The sequence below is a fragment of the Uranotaenia lowii genome, chromosome 2 (genome assembly GCF_029784155.1).
Source record: "Uranotaenia lowii strain MFRU-FL chromosome 2, ASM2978415v1, whole genome shotgun sequence".
NCBI classification, from domain to species: domain Eukaryota; kingdom Metazoa; phylum Arthropoda; class Insecta; order Diptera; family Culicidae; genus Uranotaenia; species Uranotaenia lowii.
In genome coordinates, this window is record NC_073692.1 from 250,258,635 (window position 1) to 250,281,151 (window position 22,517).

The 22,517-nt window shown below is 36.6% G+C and overlaps 2 protein-coding genes and 3 long non-coding RNA genes across 6 annotated transcripts in view; 2 read left to right on the plus strand and 3 right to left on the minus strand.

Moving 5' to 3' along the window:
- LOC129743881 (protein RCC2 homolog) overlaps positions 1-8,674 on the minus strand; it is a 69,744-nt gene extending 61,070 nt beyond the window's left edge. Inside the window, exon 1 of one of the 2 annotated variants that reach the window (XM_055736113.1) lies at positions 8,527-8,674. Coding sequence is in view for 1 of the 2 variants with exons in the window: in XM_055736112.1 (XP_055592087.1) it covers positions 7,347-7,422 (76 nt within the window). In the remaining variant the exon portion in view is untranslated. Of the gene's footprint in view, positions 1-7,346; positions 7,494-8,526 lie in introns of those variants that run through there. The other variant, XM_055736112.1, reaches the window with a different exon arrangement.
- A 5,301-nt stretch (positions 8,675-13,975) lies between these two features.
- LOC129741695 (uncharacterized) lies at positions 13,976-14,620 on the plus strand. The gene is made up of 2 exons (XR_008736480.1): positions 13,976-14,179; positions 14,248-14,620. It is a non-coding gene; the product is annotated as an uncharacterized LOC129741695 (long non-coding RNA).
- Positions 14,621-15,158: 538 nt separating this feature from the next.
- LOC129741358 (uncharacterized) lies at positions 15,159-15,857 on the minus strand. The gene is made up of 2 exons (XR_008736442.1): positions 15,600-15,857; positions 15,159-15,531 (listed from the first exon to the last, which is right to left on the minus strand). It is a non-coding gene; the product is annotated as an uncharacterized LOC129741358 (long non-coding RNA).
- Positions 15,858-16,578: 721 nt separating this feature from the next.
- LOC129747730 (uncharacterized) lies at positions 16,579-19,154 on the plus strand. The gene is made up of 4 exons (XR_008737563.1): positions 16,579-16,708; positions 16,769-17,503; positions 17,566-17,662; positions 17,720-19,154. It is a non-coding gene; the product is annotated as an uncharacterized LOC129747730 (long non-coding RNA).
- A 740-nt stretch (positions 19,155-19,894) lies between these two features.
- LOC129749753 (ribosomal protein S6 kinase alpha-3-like) lies at positions 19,895-21,131 on the minus strand. Its single transcript, XM_055744823.1, has 4 exons — positions 20,679-21,131; positions 20,337-20,613; positions 20,105-20,267; positions 19,895-20,037 (listed from the first exon to the last, which is right to left on the minus strand). The coding sequence occupies exons 1-4, from the start codon at positions 20,748-20,750 to the stop codon at positions 20,034-20,036; spliced, it is 516 nt and encodes a 171-aa protein (XP_055600798.1). The 5' UTR covers positions 20,751-21,131; the 3' UTR covers positions 19,895-20,033.
- Positions 21,132-22,517: the final 1,386 nt, after the last annotated feature.

Below are 22,517 nucleotides of genomic sequence, written 5' to 3' on the forward strand. Positions count from 1 at the left end.
ATTCCAATTATTTGTCGATCCCAACATCATAAACAAAAAAATTTCAGGGTACCGATTGGATGAATCCGGTTCAATTCCGTGTTGGGAGTATCAACAACATTGAGAAGAACTAGGCCTCGCTCACCGGTCCATCGTTTCCAGCCACAGCAAATGGAAGTACAAAAGGAATCGGTTTTCACACCATCTGGAAGGAGCTGTTGTTTGAAAAGCGGTATGTTTGAAAAAACATCACCAGCCAATCGAAGATTATTCACCAGGCCCTCTTTCTCCACCCCTCACCCCGTTAAAAATAGCAGACTTGTGATAATAGTATTGGTAATCCCGCAGGAGCTCTTTTTCTTATCAGGTTTGGTTAGCGCTCGCGGGGGAACTTTACTTCTGCTACCAGGTGATTCGGTTGCTGTTGGTGTAAAGCTGGTGTAAATTTCAATTATTCGATTGAATTTTTGAATTTTTTTTGAGAATCATAAATAAATAAGAATACTTAATTTAAAAATTCTGATTGTTATTGACAATTTTTTGAGAAATCCTCATGAATCTGAAAAAGCAGCTCATTTGAATTTCGGTTGAAGAATAACCATTTTTCAACTTCTCCTCCAGAATCCCATTCGGTTGAAAAATAACCATATTCGAACTTCTCCCCAAGAAGTCATTTTATGACTTCTCATGGAGAACTCATAAAATGACATTTCCCGGGAAAAGGTCAAAAATGGTTATTTTTGAATCGTAAATGGTTTAATAATTTCTAGCGTGTTGGGCGCTTGCATATACGGGCAGGTTTGAATCATGCAATGATGCAATCATCGACTTTCCTGGCTCCAGATATTCGTTCGCTGATCCGATTCAACTGGTTCAACTGAAAGAAGGAATCGAATCGGCAAATGATTGGCCCGCCGTTCGTTCAGATATCTTTCAATCGCCGCACACAGTATTTAACAAAAAAAATCATTGCGGCCAAACGGTACACGGTAGACATTTCAATTCTTCGCAACATGTTCATATTTTTTTATGATTTTTCTTATTTTCAAAGAAAAAACTGATTTTATTGCCAAGGGATATGAAAAACAAATTAAAACTTTGATGTACCGTAAACTGGGGGAACTTTGATCAGTGGGGTAACTTTGATTAACATGATTTTTTTTGCAGAAAATCATCATTAACTTAGTATAAAGATAAAATATCTGCAAACTGTTTACTACGTTTGAAAGCCTATGAATTGAGCTACAAATTAGCTAAATTTGGTTTTTATATGAAGATTTTTTATATTACTTAAACTATAATTTCAAAATCTCAAAATATCTCGTTTTTTGAAGGCTCACAAACAAACATCTTTTCTGATCAAATTTAAGCATTTAGGAGCAAATGGAGCAAGTTCAACTTTTTTCTTGTTGTAAGTTTAGTTTAAGTGTTATTTTTATGGTCATTTGATGATAGTTTTTGAATATTAAAAAAAATCGGTCATTTTCCATGAAAAAGCCCGAGAAGAAACAATGGCTAAAATCCTATCAAATGGTTAAGTTTGAAGAAAAAATGAGCATGGGAACAGAGCGAGGATTTAGAGAATTGCATGAAGATAAAATTTCATTTGTTTTTAAGGTAAATAAAATATTGAGAATTGTTTATATTTTTGCCCCTAAATGTATACAGTAACATTGTCCATCTTTTGAGTATATTTGTTTCGAGATAAAATTTGAAAGCATGTTAAAATACATTAATCAAATTTGGGAACTTTTGTGGTAGTAATAGAGAACACTATCAAAATTTTTTTTTGAAAATTAAGGTTTTAAGTCAATAATCAACTTTCCCAAAGATCGCTAGAAATTTTGACTTTTGAGAGAAAAGTTATTGAAGTTTTCTTTTTGAAAATGTTGTCCAAATTTGGAAAAACGGGTATTGTAAGTTGTTGAATGAGCTCAAATATTCATCGTCAAATATTTAATGACTTCCTTGAGTGATGTGAGGAATAGTTGTAATCAAATTTTTTGGGTCTTTTGCATTATTCAATTTTTATTTTAAGTGTTGTATCTCTGAAACAAGAACATTCAATGAGATATAATTAATTGATTCAAAAAAAATCTTTCCATGTGTTTCCATGTACGCTTGTTTGTTTATCAGTTATCAAATATCAAATAAAATTTACACACGCCATTTCACCAAAACTAGAGGAGAGAGACTAAATTTGACAAATGTTTTGAATTTTAAGACGCAAATTTTTTCCAAAATCCGTTTTTGAAACAAAGGTACCAAAAATGCTGTTTCCCTGTGTTATTTATTAATATAAAAATGAAGATTAGTTTGGATTAAAATTTGTTCAAATTTGAAACTGATCATGAGTTTTTTTTTCATCACAAAAGGCTAAATTTTGATGAAAAAATAACAACACTATGAAAAAAAATTGGCAAATGTGGTAAATATATGAACAATGAATGTATGATGAAAACATTATAAACTTATGATTAAACCATCGCAAAGTTTAGACAAAAAATTTACAAAAAAAAAAACAAAAATATTCAAAATTCTATTAAAACTGCGCCACAGAAAACCATCACAGAAGTTTTGGTTCAAATCACAGAATTCGAGAATTTTTTTTATCAAAAACATAGTTATTTTTTTGGAAACCTTGGGCTTGAATAATCAATTGTTTCTTGTCTTAAATCATTCTTGATGGAGCTTTGAACTTGCTTAAAGAATTGAAACTTTTTTTTAATAATTTTTCATGTATTTTTCAATACATGTTAACAAAAACAGTCGAAAAACGGAAGAATACACAAAAAAGTTATGAAGTATTTAAAGTTAATAATTGGAGATATTATTTTAATAATAAGATGAACAAGTTTTATAACCTCTTTTCACCGATATTCACATTCAATGGATACATTTCTTTTTTCATTACATTTATACCCATCATCTCTTAAGCTGATGTAAGGTACACCGGGATAAGTGGGGACGGTTTTTCGTATAGTTCAACTTTCAAAAATCATTGAAAAATCAGCAGTGGGTCAATTTTGATAAAATTGCGTTCAATGTGATGCAGAACATGTTGTTCAAAAATGCTGAAGAGATGAGCTTGATAGACGCAAAGCGAAAAAAGTTATCACGTAAATTGTTATGGACGGCTGGTGTATTCACTTACCCCGCTTTATGGGGTAAGTGGGGACGGCAGATTTTCCCTTTGATTTCTCAGGAAATTTTCAACAAATTTGTGTTTTTTTGGTTGAAAACGTTACTTTATTGCTCAAACCGTCCGAAATTTTGAAAAAAGTTCATGGTGCTATTAATAAGGCATCTTTCAATGATTATTGTGGGTAATCCGATATTATCGAAAATATATACTTATTTTAGAAAAAAACAAATACTTTTCCCAACTTTTCATGATCTGAATGCTAAATAAAGCTAAATCGTATTGAATGAAGGCGAGGAAATTGAAAAAATGTGTAAACATCGAGTATGTATAAAGCCGTCCCCACTTACCCCAGGTAGGGTTTGGAGACACAATTTTAGATTTTTGCAAATAAACCCTTTTTTCGCAATTTTTAACCGTCGTTTCTTTTCCTAATTGGTTGTTTCGAATGTAAGGATCGTTTCAATGTAGAGTTTTTCGCCAAGAGCCAGCTAGTTTACGAGAAATTTGCGATTGAAAAAGATGCACATCAACTCCACTGCCGCTATTTGCAAGACTGTCCCATATGCATTTTCGTCATTTTTCAGTTTATCGCAAAAATCGTTCAAATACAGTTAGTTCTTCAATTTAGACTAAAAACTTTCATAACTTTGTTCTCAATATATATGAAAAAAATACCAAGTCATGTCTGTCCCATATGAAATATACCCATAAAGCTGTCCCATATGTCTATTTTCACAGAATGCTTTAAAATTGCTCCTCTAATTTACTTTAGTTTTACAAATATTCATACAATGTGTGCGACAAAGTAAGCATTCACTGACATTACGAAAGTTAGACTAGATAAAACAGTACAGTAAAGTAAAAACAAACAATTTCCATAATTTTTACAAGCTAAGTTTAGCCTAACGGATGAATCCAACAAACTGTTTTTTTTTTTTTAATTCGCATGAGGCTTATTGAATTGTTCGTTGTAATACATGGAAAATAGTCAGCTACAAAGCCATTTTTTTCGTTTTTGTCATGCTGTTACTTGCTGCTTGGACTTTCATAAAATCTATGAACCAAAATACGCGTACCCGGTAGCACACGCGTAAGTCATATTGTATTGATTTTTCTCATTAAATATTTACAGCTAAGATGCTTTGCTGTTTCTGATTCAGCATTAATGTAATTCGTAGGTATTTATTGTTTTTCTGAAAAGATAATCAAACGAAAAACTTTCCAAAAGTTGAAGGTACAAGTTGTTTTAGTAATGGAACGTTGTTATTCATTTTATTTTAGACCTACTCAATTTTTATGGTAAGCTCACGTTATTTTTTATCTAAATATATGTTATGAACATTATTTCAAATTTATTTTCATCAGTAAACAAGCAGTAAAGTGAATAATACAGCGCAGATAGAGAGAATCAAATGATCAACTGGCAAAAGAAAAGCCAAATATGGGACAGCTTTGCGGGTACTTTTAATACGCATGTGAAATATACTCGCAAGGCTGTCCCATCATTATTTTCTCCTCTGCATCAACAAATTCCAGAGCAAAAAAACATTGGACGAAATTCTACAACAATTATCTTAATATCTGCGAAGAAAGAAATAGAATAACTAAAGTTTCAACCGAGATATCCACGAAAAATTATAAAAATCTTTAAAGCCGTTTTTCTCGGTTCGTTGTTTTTGTATATGGGACAGACTTGCCGGCAGCGGCAGTCCACATCGTAGTTAAAAATAGAAAATTTACAAAAAGTCACCGTAATCATCCGCTATTGTCGGAACCGTATCTCTTTTACAGTTATTGGATAGATTACAAGTAAATTTAACATTCTGCATTAAAAGTTTGAAAAAATAGTTGACAGTATTGTTTTAATAGCCACCGTCCCCACTTACCCCGCGTCCCCACTTACCCCGGTGTACCTTATACACATTTCTTAAAATCGAAAATGGGTAATATTTTGCTTTAAAACGGTTTTTGATAAAAGTAGTTTCTGAATTATCAATTTCATAATTCAAACAACAAATCAAATGTATTAATGATACTACTCATCATAAAAAAGGATCCACCTAATGCTGACGCTCGAGCTACTTTCAGAAGCCCCCGAACGCAGGCAACCAAACTGTAGCAAAACCAACTTTGCGAGCAGAACGAATGATCGGATGCGGTCGAAAGAATTGCAATCATCAATCGCTCGCTGATGATATTCGTCTGCGATTCTTCTGTGCAGAATCATCTTTCAAAGCAAACGCTTGATGATTGGATCATAGGATGGCAGACAGGCAACCCAATCGCCTCCTGAATGAACTAAAGAGGTTGGCCGGAAAGTCCGATTGGTTCGCTCACTGAGTGCCATCGTGTGTAATTTTTTCGAATGCGTTCGGGGAATGGGTTACCTCAAAGAGTGAGAGAATCATTTTATGTTCGTCGATTTATTCGCCAATCACCATCCTTGAATTTAAGTACCAAGCATTGATTTATTCCGGAAAAAAACTTAGGATATTTCAATGAAAGTTGATAAAACAGACAAACAAAACAAGTATTAAATTCATTTTAAAGTCTTTTCTCTGACGCATCTGAAAAAGACATATGTGTTTCACTTGCTCCAATAAATGGGACAAATGTATACTTCGATATTTCTTTTTGTCAACATTACTAATATTTGAAAATATTAATTTTTTTAGAGAATATGAAAGTTGAATTGTGGTGATATTCGTTTGCATTTGCCCCGGTGTTTCAATTTTGAAAGCTAAGATTTACAGTTAAAAAGACACCTAATTTTTATTAAGGTTTTGTTTATATGATAATTTCCAGGGAAAAAAATGAACTAATGAAACCAACGAAGCCTGAACAAATTATTTCTTTTCGATCTAATTAATTTGAAAAAATCGGCTTTTCAATAAAATATAAAGTTTTAAAAATATTACATAATTTTAAATGAAATCGCAAAATTAGCGGGACATCTCCCGCTTTGTCGATGAATGATCGTTAAGTGAAGTGAAATTACAGGTTGCATTTTGAAGGTTGCAGTGACACTTAATAGACATTTTTTTCTGTGTAAAAATCTGCTGCCCCTGGAATATCACAAAAAAACTTTTCAACAAAAAAGTGAATCAAAAGTCTTTTCTATGTAGCCAAAATATGTAAAACAAAAACACACGTTTCATGTTTAGAACGTACTTGAATTGTGTGTAAACAAACAGTAAACGTGTAAACAGTTTTTTTGGAGAAAGATTTTTAAAAAGAGTTGAGTTTATTAAATCATATTGTATTTTGTTTCCAGTAGGGAAATTATCTGACAAACCATTCTCCTTTCAGTGAGATGAGCACAATAGAATTTTGTGAGCATAAGTTCTCAATTTATGCTAACGAAGCCTTTCCATTGGTTGGCTATGCATGGGAAGGTATTTGGCTACGAGATATGTTTCTACGATTGTTATAGAACGCTTAAGAGGGGAAGAAAGGAGGAGGCTCCATATACATTTTGTTGTAAAGCTTAAAAACTTTTTAACCAATGGAACTATATTTGATATAAGAGGATTTTTGGAAACGAATAAAAATGGGTATGATTATTAAAAATCACGATCTCCGTTGAGCAGGGGGTGAAGAGAAGGACAGGGGGGGGGGGGTCTCTCTTATCTGTTTTTAGCATAAATTCAGAACATTTCAAGCAAATATAACCATATTTTATAAGTTAGATTGTTTGCGTACAATTATTTGAGACCCTCCTTTTTTATATAATTTCTTTATTTGAAACGGCTCATACAAGAGACCCTCCTTTTTTAGGGTGAAGCTTGAGGAAACAGATTAAAATTATAAGATCTTGAACACAAATTTATAGATCAAGATTCAGAAAATTTGTTTAAGTTATCTTTGTTTTGCAATTCGAAACTCCAGCTGCAACTCTCACTTTATAGCGGTTGCTTATGAATTATGTCATAATTTGATTTAAAATAATGCCAACAAAACAATAAAAATTTGAAGAATTTCTGAAAATATCATTTTATTTTGTAGCAAAGCACACCGGGTCAGCTAGTATAAAGATAAAATGGAATTTTGATAAAAAAAATCAGAAGCAAATTTTTGAAGGTTAATTAATGTATTCATTTGTTGGAAAATAATAAAAAATAGTTGCTTTAGTGATCAAGTTAATAAAAAAGTACTGGTGAGTGACCAGCTTAAAAAAAGTGAAAAAGTTACTAGAAAGTGACCAACTAAATACTAGCCTTACCTCGAAGTTTAGAATTTAATTTTTCGAAACATAAGTTGACTGTATGTTTCACACTTTTTCGGTTATCCTGGAGCATTAGGCTGCTGTCATGTTGGAGCGACAAAGCTTGGTTTGCTTCTTCTCGAGCGATAGAACTGCTTTAATTAACTTTTCATTGAAAACGCTCAAACGTGACATCTGAGCGCTTTGGAAGTGCAGCAAAACACGACAAAACTGATACCAGGGTTTTTTTTGTAGCGCGAGAAGTAAAAAATCAAATAGGAGTATCGTATTCTTTGAGACTTGAGACACTGAAATATATTTACTGAGCAGCTAAACCAAATATTCCCGATTTATTGGAGGAATTCCTTAATTTTTCCTGGAGAATTTTAAATCCCGCCTTTTTCCCGAATGAATGGCTACCCTGCTTATAGGATTATTATTTACCGATTTTTCTCGAAAACTCTTTTTCGATTTTTAAACGACATATTTTCAAATCTAGAGATGATAGAAAAACGAGAAAAACTTACAGAAGTTTCGAATTCAGGTTGTCAAATTCAGTTCAAAATGGGCATCAAAGCTGGTTTAATCCCCTATAAAATTAATCAGTGAATACAGATTTTTCAAAAATTGCTTTACATGTCCGCGTACATACTTTGGAATATTATTTCTGAGCACCGATTTTTTTAAATATAAGTTCTCATCTATAAATAAAAAATGGTATTGCATATATTTACATACATAAATTTTAATTTTTAGCTCCAACATTAAAATCTAGGTTTTAATGCATGAACTAGTCTTTTATTTTATCAGCAAATCCAAAACAAAATTAGATTCTTAACCTGGATATTTCATTCGCGAATCCCTTTTTCAAAATTTTTGAATCCGTACTGGAAATTGGATTTAGAATTCCAAGTTTCTGATTATATTTTATGTTTCCTGAGAGAACTATAAGGAAGAATTGAAATAATATTGAATAAAAAAAATCGAATTCGACTCCACCAAGTCAATGATTGGTTCGACATCGGTGTTGTATCGTTTTCAAGATGGGGTAGTTTTTAAGGACCCAATGGGTGCCATTATTCCATTCGGTGGAATAAAAAAAAATGCCAAGTGGTTTAAACCAATTAAGAATTATGTATGTATATATTTGCTTTAAACCTTAGTGAACCTACCATAATATGAAAAACTCGATACGTACCTTGATAACTGTTTTTATAGAAGATTTGTCTTATAATATTAAAAAAAATCACACTACCGATTGGAACGCTTCTTTTGTGGCTAAACACAATGCACAGCCGGCATAATGATGCTACACACTCAAGAAATCTCACACGGACAGAAAAAAATTACCCACTCTACACGCTCTTTTATTTAAACTCAAAATTAAGTAGTTTTGGTTCAAAACAGCACTTCAGTGGCATCCCTCAACTTTGAGTTTGTCTGGGCAACAGCAAAACTAAGTTCTGATAGGCATACTCAATACTAAGTTCGGCAGCCGAACTCGAATTTATCCTTTTTTTTCGAGGGTAGCTTATTTTCAGGGAATTAAAGGATGATTAAAATTTGTTGTATCCGGACGTTGCTGTTCCGGTACATTGCATTGCAATTTCAGAGCGGTGGAAAGTTTTGACACTCCCGGTCAAAGAAAACTTCTGGATGTTACTTCCTACGGGAAGTAAACAACATCCGGATGTTTCCGGACATTCCAAGCCGCTCACCGTATGATGACAATTGTCATTAATGACGGACAGAATTTTACGCTGACACGGTGAACTTCCATTCCTTTATGAAGTTCCTTCATAGTCTTCCGGTAATTGTTCCGAAACGTCCAAATTTTGCGACGTGTTCGTTGGTTGCTGTTCCGGTTCGAACTGAACTCGCTAAGTGTTTTCAGCCCAACAAAGAGAGTTCAATTTTTAGTTCATAAGGTCGAACTCAGCTTTGCTCCCTCGCCGAAGGAAAAAAAATGGATCAATTTTGAGTTCGCAGTTCGAACTCCATTCTGAACCATCGCAAGGAGGAAAAAGGGTTCTTAACTTTAAGTTCATAGAATCGAACCATGTTTTGAACCTCGGTCGTACTTAATTTTGAGTTAAAATAAAAGAGCGTGTAGGTACTTTTTACGCCACTTCAGTGCATCAGGAACTTCCCTTTGACGGAAAAGAATAGTAGGACCACTAGAAAGATTAGTAGGAATCCTACTTGCCGCCTACTAGCCATCCCATTGTTTTCTGGTGGAAAATGGCCCAACCGATACAGTAGAAATGACATTCCCGGTTCAGAATGACAGATCTCGTTGACATCTCTCATGATATGAATGTATTTGTGCGATAGGTAAGTGCTTATGTATGAGTGCATACAAACACGTGTGTGCATGTGTGTGTGCTTGTTTGAAACTGCATGGAGAAGTTCTTCGAATTTTAAATTTAAAAAATAAAAAATAATAATCTTATAAATATCATTTTTCTTTATTAAACGCATCTCTATCACTATTTACATTTTCCTTTTCTTCTTTCTGAACACCTATTGGTTTATTTTTTTAATTTTCTTCATACTTATTGACGAGTACACTGGTGAGATTCCTGTTTGCAAGCATGCCATGGCCATTGCGAATCGTTCCGGAACAAGTCACCTTCCTTTTTGATGTTTTTCAAACTCTCCATGGTCGAGATATCGATATGTTGGCGGAAGTGCCTGGCAGTGACACGATGGGCTCGGTTCCCTTTCCCCCAGCACAAAATTCAGTTCAGGTTCACCGATTCCTTCCACTGTTGTCATCTGCATTCGCGCACTGTATAGGATCTTCTGTTTCCTGTGTAAAGAAAAGCAAATATTTATAAATTGGATGAGAACAGCAATAAAAAACAACTCACCATTCCGAAATTTGCAACACGTCAACCATCATGGACGTGAAAAAAATGACCGTTGAAAAAAACCGTGTGTACACACTAAGATTGCAATTATTTGTCTCGGGATAACGACTTCACGAATCACAGGGGACATACTTCATATTCACGAAATTCGAATGAAAACCCGACCGAATCCCGTGACGGCTTGCTTTTCCTAAAATTCAGGAGAAATCGTAAATGAATGCACAGGTACTCGATCAATCGTCCTGAATTCAGGACAGATATCACCTGTATCACCTCAAGTTCATCTGGTTTTGCGCGTTTTTTGTCGATGTGTGAGTATACAACTGTCCTCTATTCTTTTCTATCGTTTGACATTGCAACGTTCACTTTAGTCAAGGTTAGTTTCGGAACGTAAGTGTAAGTTTTCAAACGAAAATTAAAAAAACACATTAATCTTCAAGTAAGTTATAATTTTTTATTTCTAAAACCTTTATTTTAAAAATATTTCTGTTTTGTTTTCATCGAAAGGATCGAGTCAAAAGTGGAGGCAACAAAAACAGCGACTTTCTTGGCGTTTAACTCGGAATAGTCGAGCACCTGCAGCAAATGGTTCATCGGAGCAACAAATAATCATGAGAGGCACCACGCAGACAATTCAACATCTGGCCAACGCAAGTTCACTAGCAAGTTCTCTGCAACAGAGACGTTTCAGGTTCCGGTGACAAATTTGAAAAAGGACGCTTCCAAATCGCAAGTGGAGACGGCTTTCCGGGAACAGGTTCCATAATTCGTGTTTTCGTCAACAGGGTTCCGTTTTTTAACGAATCTTCCAATTGTTGTGTGGCCAGTGTGAAAGTTTTAAAAATACCTTGGAATGTTCGGAAATAAATTCTATTTATTCATAGTCTGTGTTGCGTTTTTTCTTTCAATTTTCTTGCACGATAACATTTTGGAAAAAAAAAATCCCGAATGTACAGGAAACCAATTCAGAATTCCCTTTAACTCTCAGGAAGAAAGCGTTTTGAACTCACAGGACGTTTTGACAGTTGTTTTCCTGAGTTGTTTTGCTGTCCTGAAATCGTCCTGTAATTTCAGCTATTGAAAATACAGGAAGAAATCGTCCCGACCACAGGAGAAAAGATTAAGTGTGTAGCAGGCGGAGAATTTATCGTTTTTAAGCGCGTTCAACAGCCAATTGAAATCGGTTTCAATCGATTTCGATTGGTAAATTGTTGTTCACTCAGCCAATGTTGTGATCGAAACTAATCCAATTGACGTTCAATGAAGCTAATCGAAACCAATCGAAATCGATCAAGCTCGAGAGCAGGATTCGTTTCTATCGGTTTCAATTACACTAACACACATGCAGTTGCTTACTGTCAAAAACAGCTGGTTTGGTTTGTTTTGACTAATTTTGATTGTTTCTTTGGGAGCGGTGTTATTTGTGGGGTGCTGGAGTCGGTGCTGTGCGAGTTAGCTGAGTCGGTGGTGCAGTGCCAGTCGTGTTGAGTCGGTGGTGCTGTGCTAGCCATGCTAAGGTGGTACTGTGCTGAGTCGGTGGTGCTGTGCTGAGTCGGAGGTGCTGTGCTGAATCGGTGGTGCTGTGCTGAGTCGGTGGTGCTGTGCTGAGTAGGTGGTGCTGTACTGAGTCGGTGGTGCTGTGCTAGCCATGCTGATTCGTTGGTGCTGTGGCAGTCATGCTGAGGCTGTGGTGCTGCGACATTCATGCTGATTCGGTGGTGAAGTGTTGGCAGGGCCGTCGGGCTGGTGTCATGTTTATTAAGAATCGATAAATCATAAAAAAAAAAGTTTTTTTTTTCATTTAATCAAGTAAAAACAACAGTACAGTAACAGACGATTGCTATTATAATTTTCATTATTAAACAAAGCCCGAAATCTCCAAGTCCACAGCTGTATAAGAAAATGACAGCAAAAGCAGCGCATTAGTATTAGTGTCTGGCTGTTCATTCAGCAGCCTGATAGAAATCGATCGAAGTCAATTGGAAAAACAGCTGATCAACTGTCAATCCATTTCAATTGATCTCGATTGAGTTCTGTTGAACACACCTTTTGTGTATAATGCTCATAAATTAATGTGTATGGGTATAATCGCAGACACCAGATACCCAGACTGATCAGTGGCGCTTGAATCCACACAACTACAAGTCGCCCAGAATCATACGCCATCTGACGGGGTATCGTGAAACTACTGTGCTTCATCAAGAAAAAAAATTGCACTTGATAATTAACAAGCCAAATGAAAACCGTCTTGATTGAATCACCTATTAGTATTTGAAATTCTATCTCAAATATGTTCATTATCGTTTTTGTCTTCAATGTAATTAACATTTGATTTACTTTAATTTAGTTTACTTTAATTTACTGTATCATAATATGAGATGAATGTTATACAAACAATGACTGTTGATCGATTGAGTTGGAAAAAAAACAAACGCAACTTTATAGCGGTCCTTAGTTCAGGAAAATCAATTTTGCGATTCAGTTTTGATTTCAAAAATTAATTTATTCGGCTGAGTAACAGTATGAAAGTTATAATGTCTGTTATAAATAATTCATTGAGTTCGGAATTGTTCGTCTTAATATGAAAAGTTGACTGCGACCAAAAAGACAAACTATATATATCTCCTTGAAAAACTTGAATTCTAATTTATCTTACCTGTTTTTTGGCTCGTACCTAGATAGGTTTGAGGAGTTGTAGGGAAAAATGCCACGATGTGGTAAATACCTGGCAAAAAAAAGGTTTGAGGAGTGAAATAAGTTATTGACATATATTGAATAATATTTAAATGTGATGAATGTATTGATAAGATCTTTAATCCTAATTGCCGCTGAAAGTGTTCGTGATATAATGCTGGTAGTTCACAAAAACTTATAATTTTTGGAAAACCGTGTTTGTCGACCGGGTATTTTTCCCTGCTCAAATGTGCGTGCATTTTGTTTCATACGACATAATGAAAGCTCACGCGATATTTTGGCATAATTCTGTACTGGACTAGAAAATTAACCTTAAAAGCGATCATGCTTTTAGACTTTTTTCCCCATCTTTTATTCGAAAAAAAATTGTTGAAAAACTGCACTGAATTTGGAATATTTCAAAATGTATATGTTTCGAATCCATTTCTCTTTGCTTCCGAAATGTTTTCAACTTTGACATTCAACCAAATTCTTTGATACAAAGTTTTGTTAAAAACAATATTTCGAAAGTAATTAGTTTACTAAATGAATCCATTCTTCAAAAAAGTATAATTTTAAATAAGGGTCATTTTAAAGTTCCTTAACCGATGCCCAGTAAATAAGAAATAACTTCGCTATAACTAAACTTAGATATCGATTTCAATGCTTTTCCACACCACCAAAACGAATTTTCAATGGTAAAAGAACAGTGCTATCTTGATGCAAACGAAAGTCATTTTTATTTTCTTGTCGTTTTATGGAATGTCAAATATCGTATGGCTGTGTGAGTGAATTCATTTAATGTTTTGATTTTTATGTGACGAGTTCACGTTTGTTTTATTTTACCCATGGATAGAATCAAAAAATGGTTCAAAATTTAACTAAAAAATAATAATGAAAAAATAACTTAACAACAGAGCAGGAAAAGCTAACCCGCATACTAAAAAACTATATCTCAAACAGTATATACGATACATCAACGGCTTCAGAAAAAGTGATCGTCTATGTAAACGTACCCGCAGGCCCTTTTAAAACCTTGATCGAACGATTTCGCGCGTAGGGCTGCGTTCAATGCCATAAATTTGGATCTTTAACTCTAAACGTGCATCAGTCTAGTCAGCTGATTGCACCGATTGCACACATACATGAGCATAAAACACAAAACAACTTTGTACAACAGATGTTTGATCATTTCAACGACTTTTCATTCGTGAGTATTGGTGATCTAAGCAGGCCTGAAAAATTCACTTGGATTCCTACGGCCATTTTGTACGCAGCCTTTTAGAAAGCAGCTTCATGTTGGAGGTAATTTATAAGTTATTGCTGATAAAAAGTGATAAATAGTATTTAATATTCTTTAATCTCTATTTCAGCATCGAAAAAAGGTTTACGACAAACGCATGCAGGCGCAGGATCAGGCTCGAGAAGTGATGGTGGTGGAGACTTTGGCGAAGAATTTCTCTCTGTCCATCTGTTCCGGACGACTACGAGGAGCTAATAAGCGGCAACAGTTTCCTCTAGGATACGTTTCACCTCAAGCATCATGGAAAAAAACCGGAGATTATCGAACGGAAGCGACAAGGAGCTCGCAGCCATCAGTCACTCCTCGCAAGTTGTGTGTTGGGATTTTTTTTTTCATTGTGAATTGTGAATGAAAAGTAATAGAAATAAGAACTGTGAACTAATTGTGTAACAAAAAGATGATGAGTACAATAATTGAATAAAACGAAAGCTTTTCAAAAACAATTTTTTTTTTGAAAATTATTCAATGCAACTATATTGAAAGAGCACGCATACACTAACGCACTCACACATTAGCACGCCAAAATCACACCAATACAATCAAACTTCGACAAATGTCAGCAAGAGCTGTCATTCTGAACCGGGAAAACTGTTTCAAGTAGAATCGGTTGGGCCATTAAATACTTGAATTCAATGGGAGGAATGCTTGAAGAATGCTTGGAATCCAAGCATTCTTTCAAGCATTCCAAGCATTCATTTTGTTAAGCGGGTAGATTCCCGCTTAACAAAATGAATGCTTGGAATGCTTGAAAGAATGCTTGGATTCCAAGCATTCTTCAAGCATTCCTCCCATTGAATTCAAGTATTTAATGGCCCAACCGATTCTACTTGAAACAGTTTTCCCGGTTCAGAATGACAGCTCTTGCTGACATTTGTCGAAGTTTGATTGTATTGGTGTGATTTTGGCGTGCTAATGTGTGAGTGCGTTAGTGTATGCGTGCTCTTTCAATATAGTTGCATTGAATAATTTTCAAAAAAAAAATTGTTTTTGAAAAGCTTTCGTTTTATTCAATTATTGTACTCATCATCTTTTTGTTACACAATTAGTTCACAGTTCTTATTTCTATTACTTTTCATTCACAATTCACAATGAAAAAAAAAATCCCAACACACAACTTGCGAGGAGTGACTGATGGCTGCGAGCTCCTTGTCGCTTCCGTTCGATAATCTCCGGTTTTTTTCCATGATGCTTGAGGTGAAACGTATCCTAGAGGAAACTGTTGCCGCTTATTAGCTCCTCGTAGTCGTCCGGAACAGATGGACAGAGAGAAATTCTTCGCCAAAGTCTCCACCACCATCACTTCTCGAGCCTGATCCTGCGCCTGCATGCGTTTGTCGTAAACCTTTTTTCGATGCTGAAATAGAGATTAAAGAATATTAAATACTATTTATCACTTTTTATCAGCAATAACTTATAAATTACCTCCAACATGAAGCTGCTTTCTAAAAGGCTGCGTACAAAATGGCCGTAGGAATCCAAGTGAATTTTTCAGGCCTGCTTAGATCACCAATACTCACGAATGAAAAGTCGTTGAAATGATCAAACATCTGTTGTACAAAGTTGTTTTGTGTTTTATGCTCATGTATGTGTGCAATCGGTGCAATCAGCTGACTAGACTGATGCACGTTTAGAGTTAAAGATCCAAATTTATGGCATTGAACGCAGCCCTACGCGCGAAATCGTTCGATCAAGGTTTTAAAAGGGCCTGCGGGTTATATTGAACTTTAGATCGACAACGATAAGAACGAAACATGGCGTTCATGTGGAAAAGTGATGGTATCTGGTTCGGTGGATTAATGATATGAACGATTTACTTGAATTTTTCAATAATGTAAAAATGATCTCGAACCGTTACCCATGACTTACGTCAAAAATTGGCCGAAACGCGGATCAGAGCTGCCAGGTGATATTGCAAAAAATCAGCATACATTTATGAAAATATCTTTATAAATCATTTTCATTAAATTAAGAATATTAATACCAAGTAGCATTCAAGTTCAAAACGGTCCAATGAATCCCAATTTCAAGTTTTCTTTAGAAATCCTGCAAAATCTCTTTATGTTTTTTTTTTAATTTTGTTCAGCTGACTAAATGTACCTTTGTTGGCCTGCAGTTTACATCTCAAAACACCACTGATATCATATGAGTCAAAGATTATCATCGGTTAAACTATTTTATAATTGATTTTTTAGATGTCGTTATCATTTAAATATAAATTCAGCTATAATTTAGACATTTTTATAACAATCAGAACATTTTACAGACTATTTTTCAAAAATCTGGAAAATTCAAGCGTTATTGAAAAATTAGGACGGTCTCTCAAAAATCAGGACAAATCCTGAAAAATCAAGACACCTGGCACCAGTGGCACCTTTGACCGAAACGCGTGTCAAGGAACAAAGAAAACTTCAAGAAGAAGAACAGATAATGAAAAATTTTCCTATTCCGATCCAGAGAGGTTTTTTATTCCAAAACTTTGGATTTTCTCCGTAACTTTGTGGAATTGCAGCATAACAGACCATACATTCAAGGTAAGAGAGGGCAATTAATACTATTTGGTAACTGAGCATTAATCTTTTCTTTTTCCACAGCTACGAAAAATGTCAGATAATGAATCATCCAAGGCACCTTTGAAGAGAAATGATGTGCTTCCAGCTGAACTACCATCCCTTGCCGATCCCTTCGAGCACCGTGCCGGAGGTTGTTCCGGAATCTCTGAACGGCATTTCTTTATGGAGCACATCATACATTCCCGGCTCAAATTTCTTCAGACAGGAACGTTGTGGTCAGTTAGTGCTGAACAGGTTCGGCTTTTAGGAAGAGAGGTGTTACATATGATTATTTTGTTGATTATTATTGATACGATAAGAGCATATTCGCAAACAGTTTATTATTAACCCATTCCCCCATAAAAGATTATTAAGCGTGAATACAAACTGCAAAAGAAAAAACAAAACACTGGAGTAAAACACGGTGTAGAAAACCGCAACTGCAGAAAAATATTCATCCAGGAATCTGCCAGACATAGAAGAAACTCGGGCTTGACATCTGTCAACATTCGTACGGCCAAGAATTGGCTAGAAAGGCCTAGAAAGAAGCCTCATTCCGCAGTTGGCGACATTGCGCTTCCGGAAAAGGGCACAGAAAGTGCTGAAAAAGTAAGAGTGCGCCATTGGTGAAAAAACACTGCCCCCTGGAAAATTATCTTTTCTCGGCCGAAGCCACAGTGGTACTTCGCCGTCAGCCAACCAGAGAACTGAGCGATCCAAGAATCCGGTAGGGCCGAAGACGACTTGGCACGGATCACGGCTCAAAGCAAGAAACAGGTGAGAACAACCAATCTAGTTCCAACCCAACAAATCCCTGAGGGAAAATATTTCTGTTTTAGTCGCCAAGCCACCAATTGAGCGCCATACAATCCGGTCGTTTTCAACCCGGAAAGCGCAAGGGAACGGATCTGTCCATACGGGACGAAGAGTCGATAGGTAAGTCGTAGCAAATTACCACCGACACGACCGACTTTTGACAAAATGTCATTTTAGTTCTGACCCACCAGCAGGCTCGCTAATAAGCCCAGTTCAGAACCGCAAAGCGGCCAGAAAACAGGCAAACGAAGAAGTGCCATAAAAAGGGGTCAGGTGTACTGTGAGTACTGACATTCGAATTGGAGAATGAGTTTATGCCTGACCAGATTTTTGTCCCCACAGGACCCCTTTTTTCTTTTATATTCGCTGTCTTCGTAGCCATCGCAGTCATCGAGTGGATCCGAGCATTAATCCGGATACCACTTCCGGATCCGAATACACGTGGTGTGAGGCGAACCTCGGCAGAAGGCCCTTGCAGCGATCTATTCCGTGAGGCCGAACACACCGGAACAATTTAATTCGGTGACATCCAGGGCCGCCTACTGGAATTGCGCTTTTGCATTTTCGGTTTACATCGCTCAGCAGTTGGCGATCGGTTCCGAAATTTAATCCAGATACCACTTCCGGTTCTGGCCATTCAAGCAGGAACAGTTTGTTCCGGGAACATCCGGAAAATCCAGCCGGCAAGGAGCGAATTCCTACAGTCACGTGGTTTGCAGCTAGGTGTCGTCGAGTGGCATTGCACTATTGTTTATCGCCCGGAGCAGAAGCGTTTCTTGGCGGGCATCATATCTTTCATCGAATCGCAGCTAATTTACTGCTGGAGTTGCGATCAATTTTGCATGCGATTCGCATTCAGGAACCATCTTCGCTTGGAGAACCGGATAGGCGCGACACTACCGTCTGTGAGTCTTTTCGGTAGTCGAACCGGAAAGCCAATCACCAGAAGCAGGATTTTGAATCCACCCGTGGATTTATCCGAGCAGTGGGAGGTGAGCTTCTGTTTTCCACCGCTGTTCGAAGATTGGTCAGCAGATGACAAGCGTGAGGAGGTGTTTCCGGAAATTCTGTGGCGCGAGTCAAGCGTCAGCCGGAGGATACCGCGATCCGCGGTGTGAGTGCAGCGTGTGGAACAATATCGTGCAGGTTTGCCTCGACGGACGGTCGAACAGCAAATCGCAGCGTCAGAGTGGTGTTGATCAGCGGAATAGCCGGTCCGCGCCCCTGAGGTTTGACATTGGGTCGGACAAGGAAGGACAGGGATCCCCTGGGTCCGCAGGAATCAATTTCGTCGTCGTCGAGCGCCACAGCCAAGACAATTTGAGCATGCATCGGGTCGGAAGCGAGCGCCATGCGAGGAATCCCGAACGTGGGCACAACAGCATGCAGCAATAATTGATGTAAGTCGCTTTTTTCATTATCTTTATGGGAAGGGAGCAAATGGGTAACTTTGAAAGTTCGCAACCCTGAATAAAGTTGCACAATATAATGTCTGTTTGCCAAATTTAGTATTTCATTTATTTGTGGCACCGACCACGAGCAGTCCCTATAGAGGAAATAAAATTCTCATAAAATGTAAGTGATTATGAAATAAAATTTATAGTATTTTGAAGTGTTAATTTGAATTTCAATAAAAAATAATCCGAAATTTCCATTGAACTATCAAAATATTATGTATGTGTGCGTGTTGCATTCACAAACGTTTCCATATATCGTTTGCTTGACGTTGAAAACACGTAATGTAGAATCGTTAAAAAACTTTTACCTAAAAAGTTAAGCTACGAGGTCCCGCATAGATGAAGATTGTAACCAAACGATTTCTTAAATAGTTAAACGACGATTTCATGAAGCGTAAAAAAACCTTTAGCAAACGATTACTCGAGTAGTGAAATACATTAGTTGAATCGTGAATTCCATATTCACAGTATTTCTAATATGTCGTTAGGTTATGTAATTGTTAAAAACTGTTAAAACTCTTGTATGGCAGAACTGTTCTACATGCAGTCCAGTTAAGGTTGAAAACCGTTTGTGGAAAATGTATTTTGATCATCGGATTGTAATCGTTATAGTTATTTGGAGGAGCTCCCATGCCTGAACATTTACGTAAATAGTTCTCTAACGATTTGACTTTACTTTGTTCCAACGTTATTCAAACCGTTTAAGGGATCGTTCGTCAAAAGAGCACAAACACAGACGTAATTTTTTAAATGTTTATGGGAGATTTTCGGATAAGAATGGCGGATCTTTTCTGATTTTATCATTTTATTTAGCAACGGCCGATACGACCGTTTTAAGGACTGCACTGGCCTCAACCTCCGACATATATTGAACAGACAAGATTCGATCCAGCAGCTCCCCTCCCTCAACTCCATTACCAGGTACACATAAGTGGGGTCCTCGTGGACACTGAACAGAGACACGATGTTCGGATGATTGCCGTATCTCAGTAGAATTTCCACTTCCTCTCGACAATCGTGACCGTATTTGTCGATTATCTAAAAACAAGAACAAAAAAAAAACATTTTACTTCTCAAAACGTAGTTCGACGACCAAACAACCAACCTTAACGGCGTAATGCTTCTTGGTGGTACGATTCTCACACAACCGACAAACGGAGAACGTTCCCCGCCCAGCTCCTGCATCATTGCGTACTCATCGGCAAAGGTGACCGGTTTGACGCCAGGAATTTCGTTCGTAAACGGTGCCCTGGGACCCATCTGATTCTCTGCAAGAAAAACACCAAACCCCTCGATTAGTCCCAGCTCTCTACTTCAACTCACAAGCTAACATATACTTGGGCGATTTGTTGGTGTACTCCGTGTCAAAGTAAAACGCATTGTCGCGGGAAACGGCCGGAATGAAAGGGGGTCGCACCTCCTTCCGCTCGAACGCGTCCCGTTTGGGCCAACTCCCAACCGTTTCTGGGGATTGCGTTTGAACAGGGCCCGCAACAAACTCTGAGCCTCCGGGCTCAGATTTTCTGGCATCCCAAGTTTGGTTTTCAGGATCTGGTTCATCGTATCGTTACGATTGCTACCGTGGAAGGGAAGGTTGCCCGTCAGCATCTCAAACTGAAATGAACGATTTTCATATTGTACCGATTTTACGAATTCAACGCTTTTCAAAGAATATTTACCATTAGAACCCCAAAGGACCACCAGTCTGCGGCGAAGGTGTGACCCTTTCGGTTGACGACCTTGGGGGCCATGTACTCGACGGTGCCGCAGAAGCTGTACGTTTTGGATCCGTCCAGGGGTTGCTTCGAGAGTCCGAAATCGGTTAAAGCTATGCCAACTGGCACGCGGTCAGCGAAGGGTTTGCCGGAGATTTTGGTTGCCCAGCAAAGGAGTTAGATTAGGCAACGACAATGACTCTCCCGGCGTATCAAAACAAAAATGAAACGATTGCGTCAGTGGTGCCAGGTTGAATGTTTTATCAATATGTTTATAGATATTGAGATGCGATATTTTTAGTTAAATATTTTAGATAATCTGGATGATTATGGGAAGGATATTAATGACTTATTGATTGAAATGAGGAATTCCGTTTAATTTAAATCAATGTTTCTGTTCGAGATTGCCATACACCATGTAAAAGCAAATTTTATGTTTATATGATTTTTTTTGCATATATATCTACTATAAATTTAGATTAGTATGTGGTAATCATCAGTTTCATTAGTATTAGTATTATTAGTAGACAATCATAGTTAATATGAAAATCTTTCAAAAAAAAAACTAATGCTGATGATAAAATCATCAATGAAAACCAGAAACACCATCGGTACTCCAAGCTCTATTTCCAACTAGAACGTTATTAAAAACATCGCGAAAAGCGATAATGAACTTCTTTTAGTATGATGTATGAGCATACCTTCAAGTTCCATTATTGTTTTTGAAACGCTACAGAGTCGTATCAGAATATCAAAATTATATAAGAGATTTGTTTATAAGTTCGTACTGATTTTTTGTAAAACTATCTGGCATCTCTGACCGGCGTTTCGCTTATTTTTGACATAAGTTATGGACGGTATGGTTAACGGTTCGAGATCATTTTTACGATTACAGAAAAATTGAAGGGAATCGTTCTTACTATTGTATCACCTTTCCAGATACCATCACTTTTTCACATGAAGGTTCATGTTTCGTTTTTATCGTTTAAATTTGTCATCGAAGTAAAGTTTAATAGAAGAGCTACGTTTACAGAGAGAATCACTTTTTCTGAAGCAGTTGAGGAATCGTATAGACCGTTTGAGATATAGTTTTTTAGTATGCGGAGTTCCTAGAATAAAACTGTAACAATGACAGTTTCATCCTCAGAAAACGTTTTCTCAAACAATTTTTGAACTTTTACCAAACTGTTTGTAGAACAGTCCTCCCATACAACGGCTTTAACAGTTTTAAACAGTTACATAACCCGCATACTCAAAAACTGTATCTCAAACAGTCTGAACAATACATCTACTGCTCCAGAAAAAGTGATCGTCTCTATTATCCCTTTCATTGAAAATTGAATTTCGTGCAATGTTTTGAAGTCGCAGTTATCCGTACAAAGGTTGACTGAAAAGCGATAAGCATGTAGAACCCCGACAGAATTTACATTGATTTGACAGGTCGCACAAATATCGCAGTCATGAGTGCGCAGTCCAATTTAGTGCGCTGCGATTAATATAAATGTTGCTATTTTGTTGAACTTTACTTCGATAATGATAAGAACGAAACAAGAACGTTCATGGGAAAAAGTGATGTTATCTGAAAAGGTGTACCAATGGTTTGGACGATATACCGCGGTATACTTCAATTTTATCACTAATCGTCAAAATGATCAGCAACCGTTACCTGCAGCGTTCATCCTTCACGCAGAAAAATTTATTTTAGAAACAATAAGATTTCGATCGAAAATAATAAAATTTTTGGTTTGGTTTGGAAAAAGCACAAATATATTTCTGGTCACACTGACTAAAAATATCGATTTT

Coding starts and splice junctions, on each gene's coding strand:
- LOC129749753 (XM_055744823.1), bottom strand. CDS start 20,750: ATGGCCCCCAAGGTCGTCAACCGAAAGGGTCACACCTTCGCCGCAGAC. Junction 20,614..20,678: donor GGTCCTTTGGGGTTCTAATG/GTAAATATTCTT, acceptor CGTTCATTTCAG/TTTGAGATGCTGACGGGCAA. Junction 20,268..20,336: donor TACACCAACAAATCGCCCAA/GTATATGTTAGC, acceptor TTTTTCTTGCAG/AGAATCAGATGGGTCCCAGG.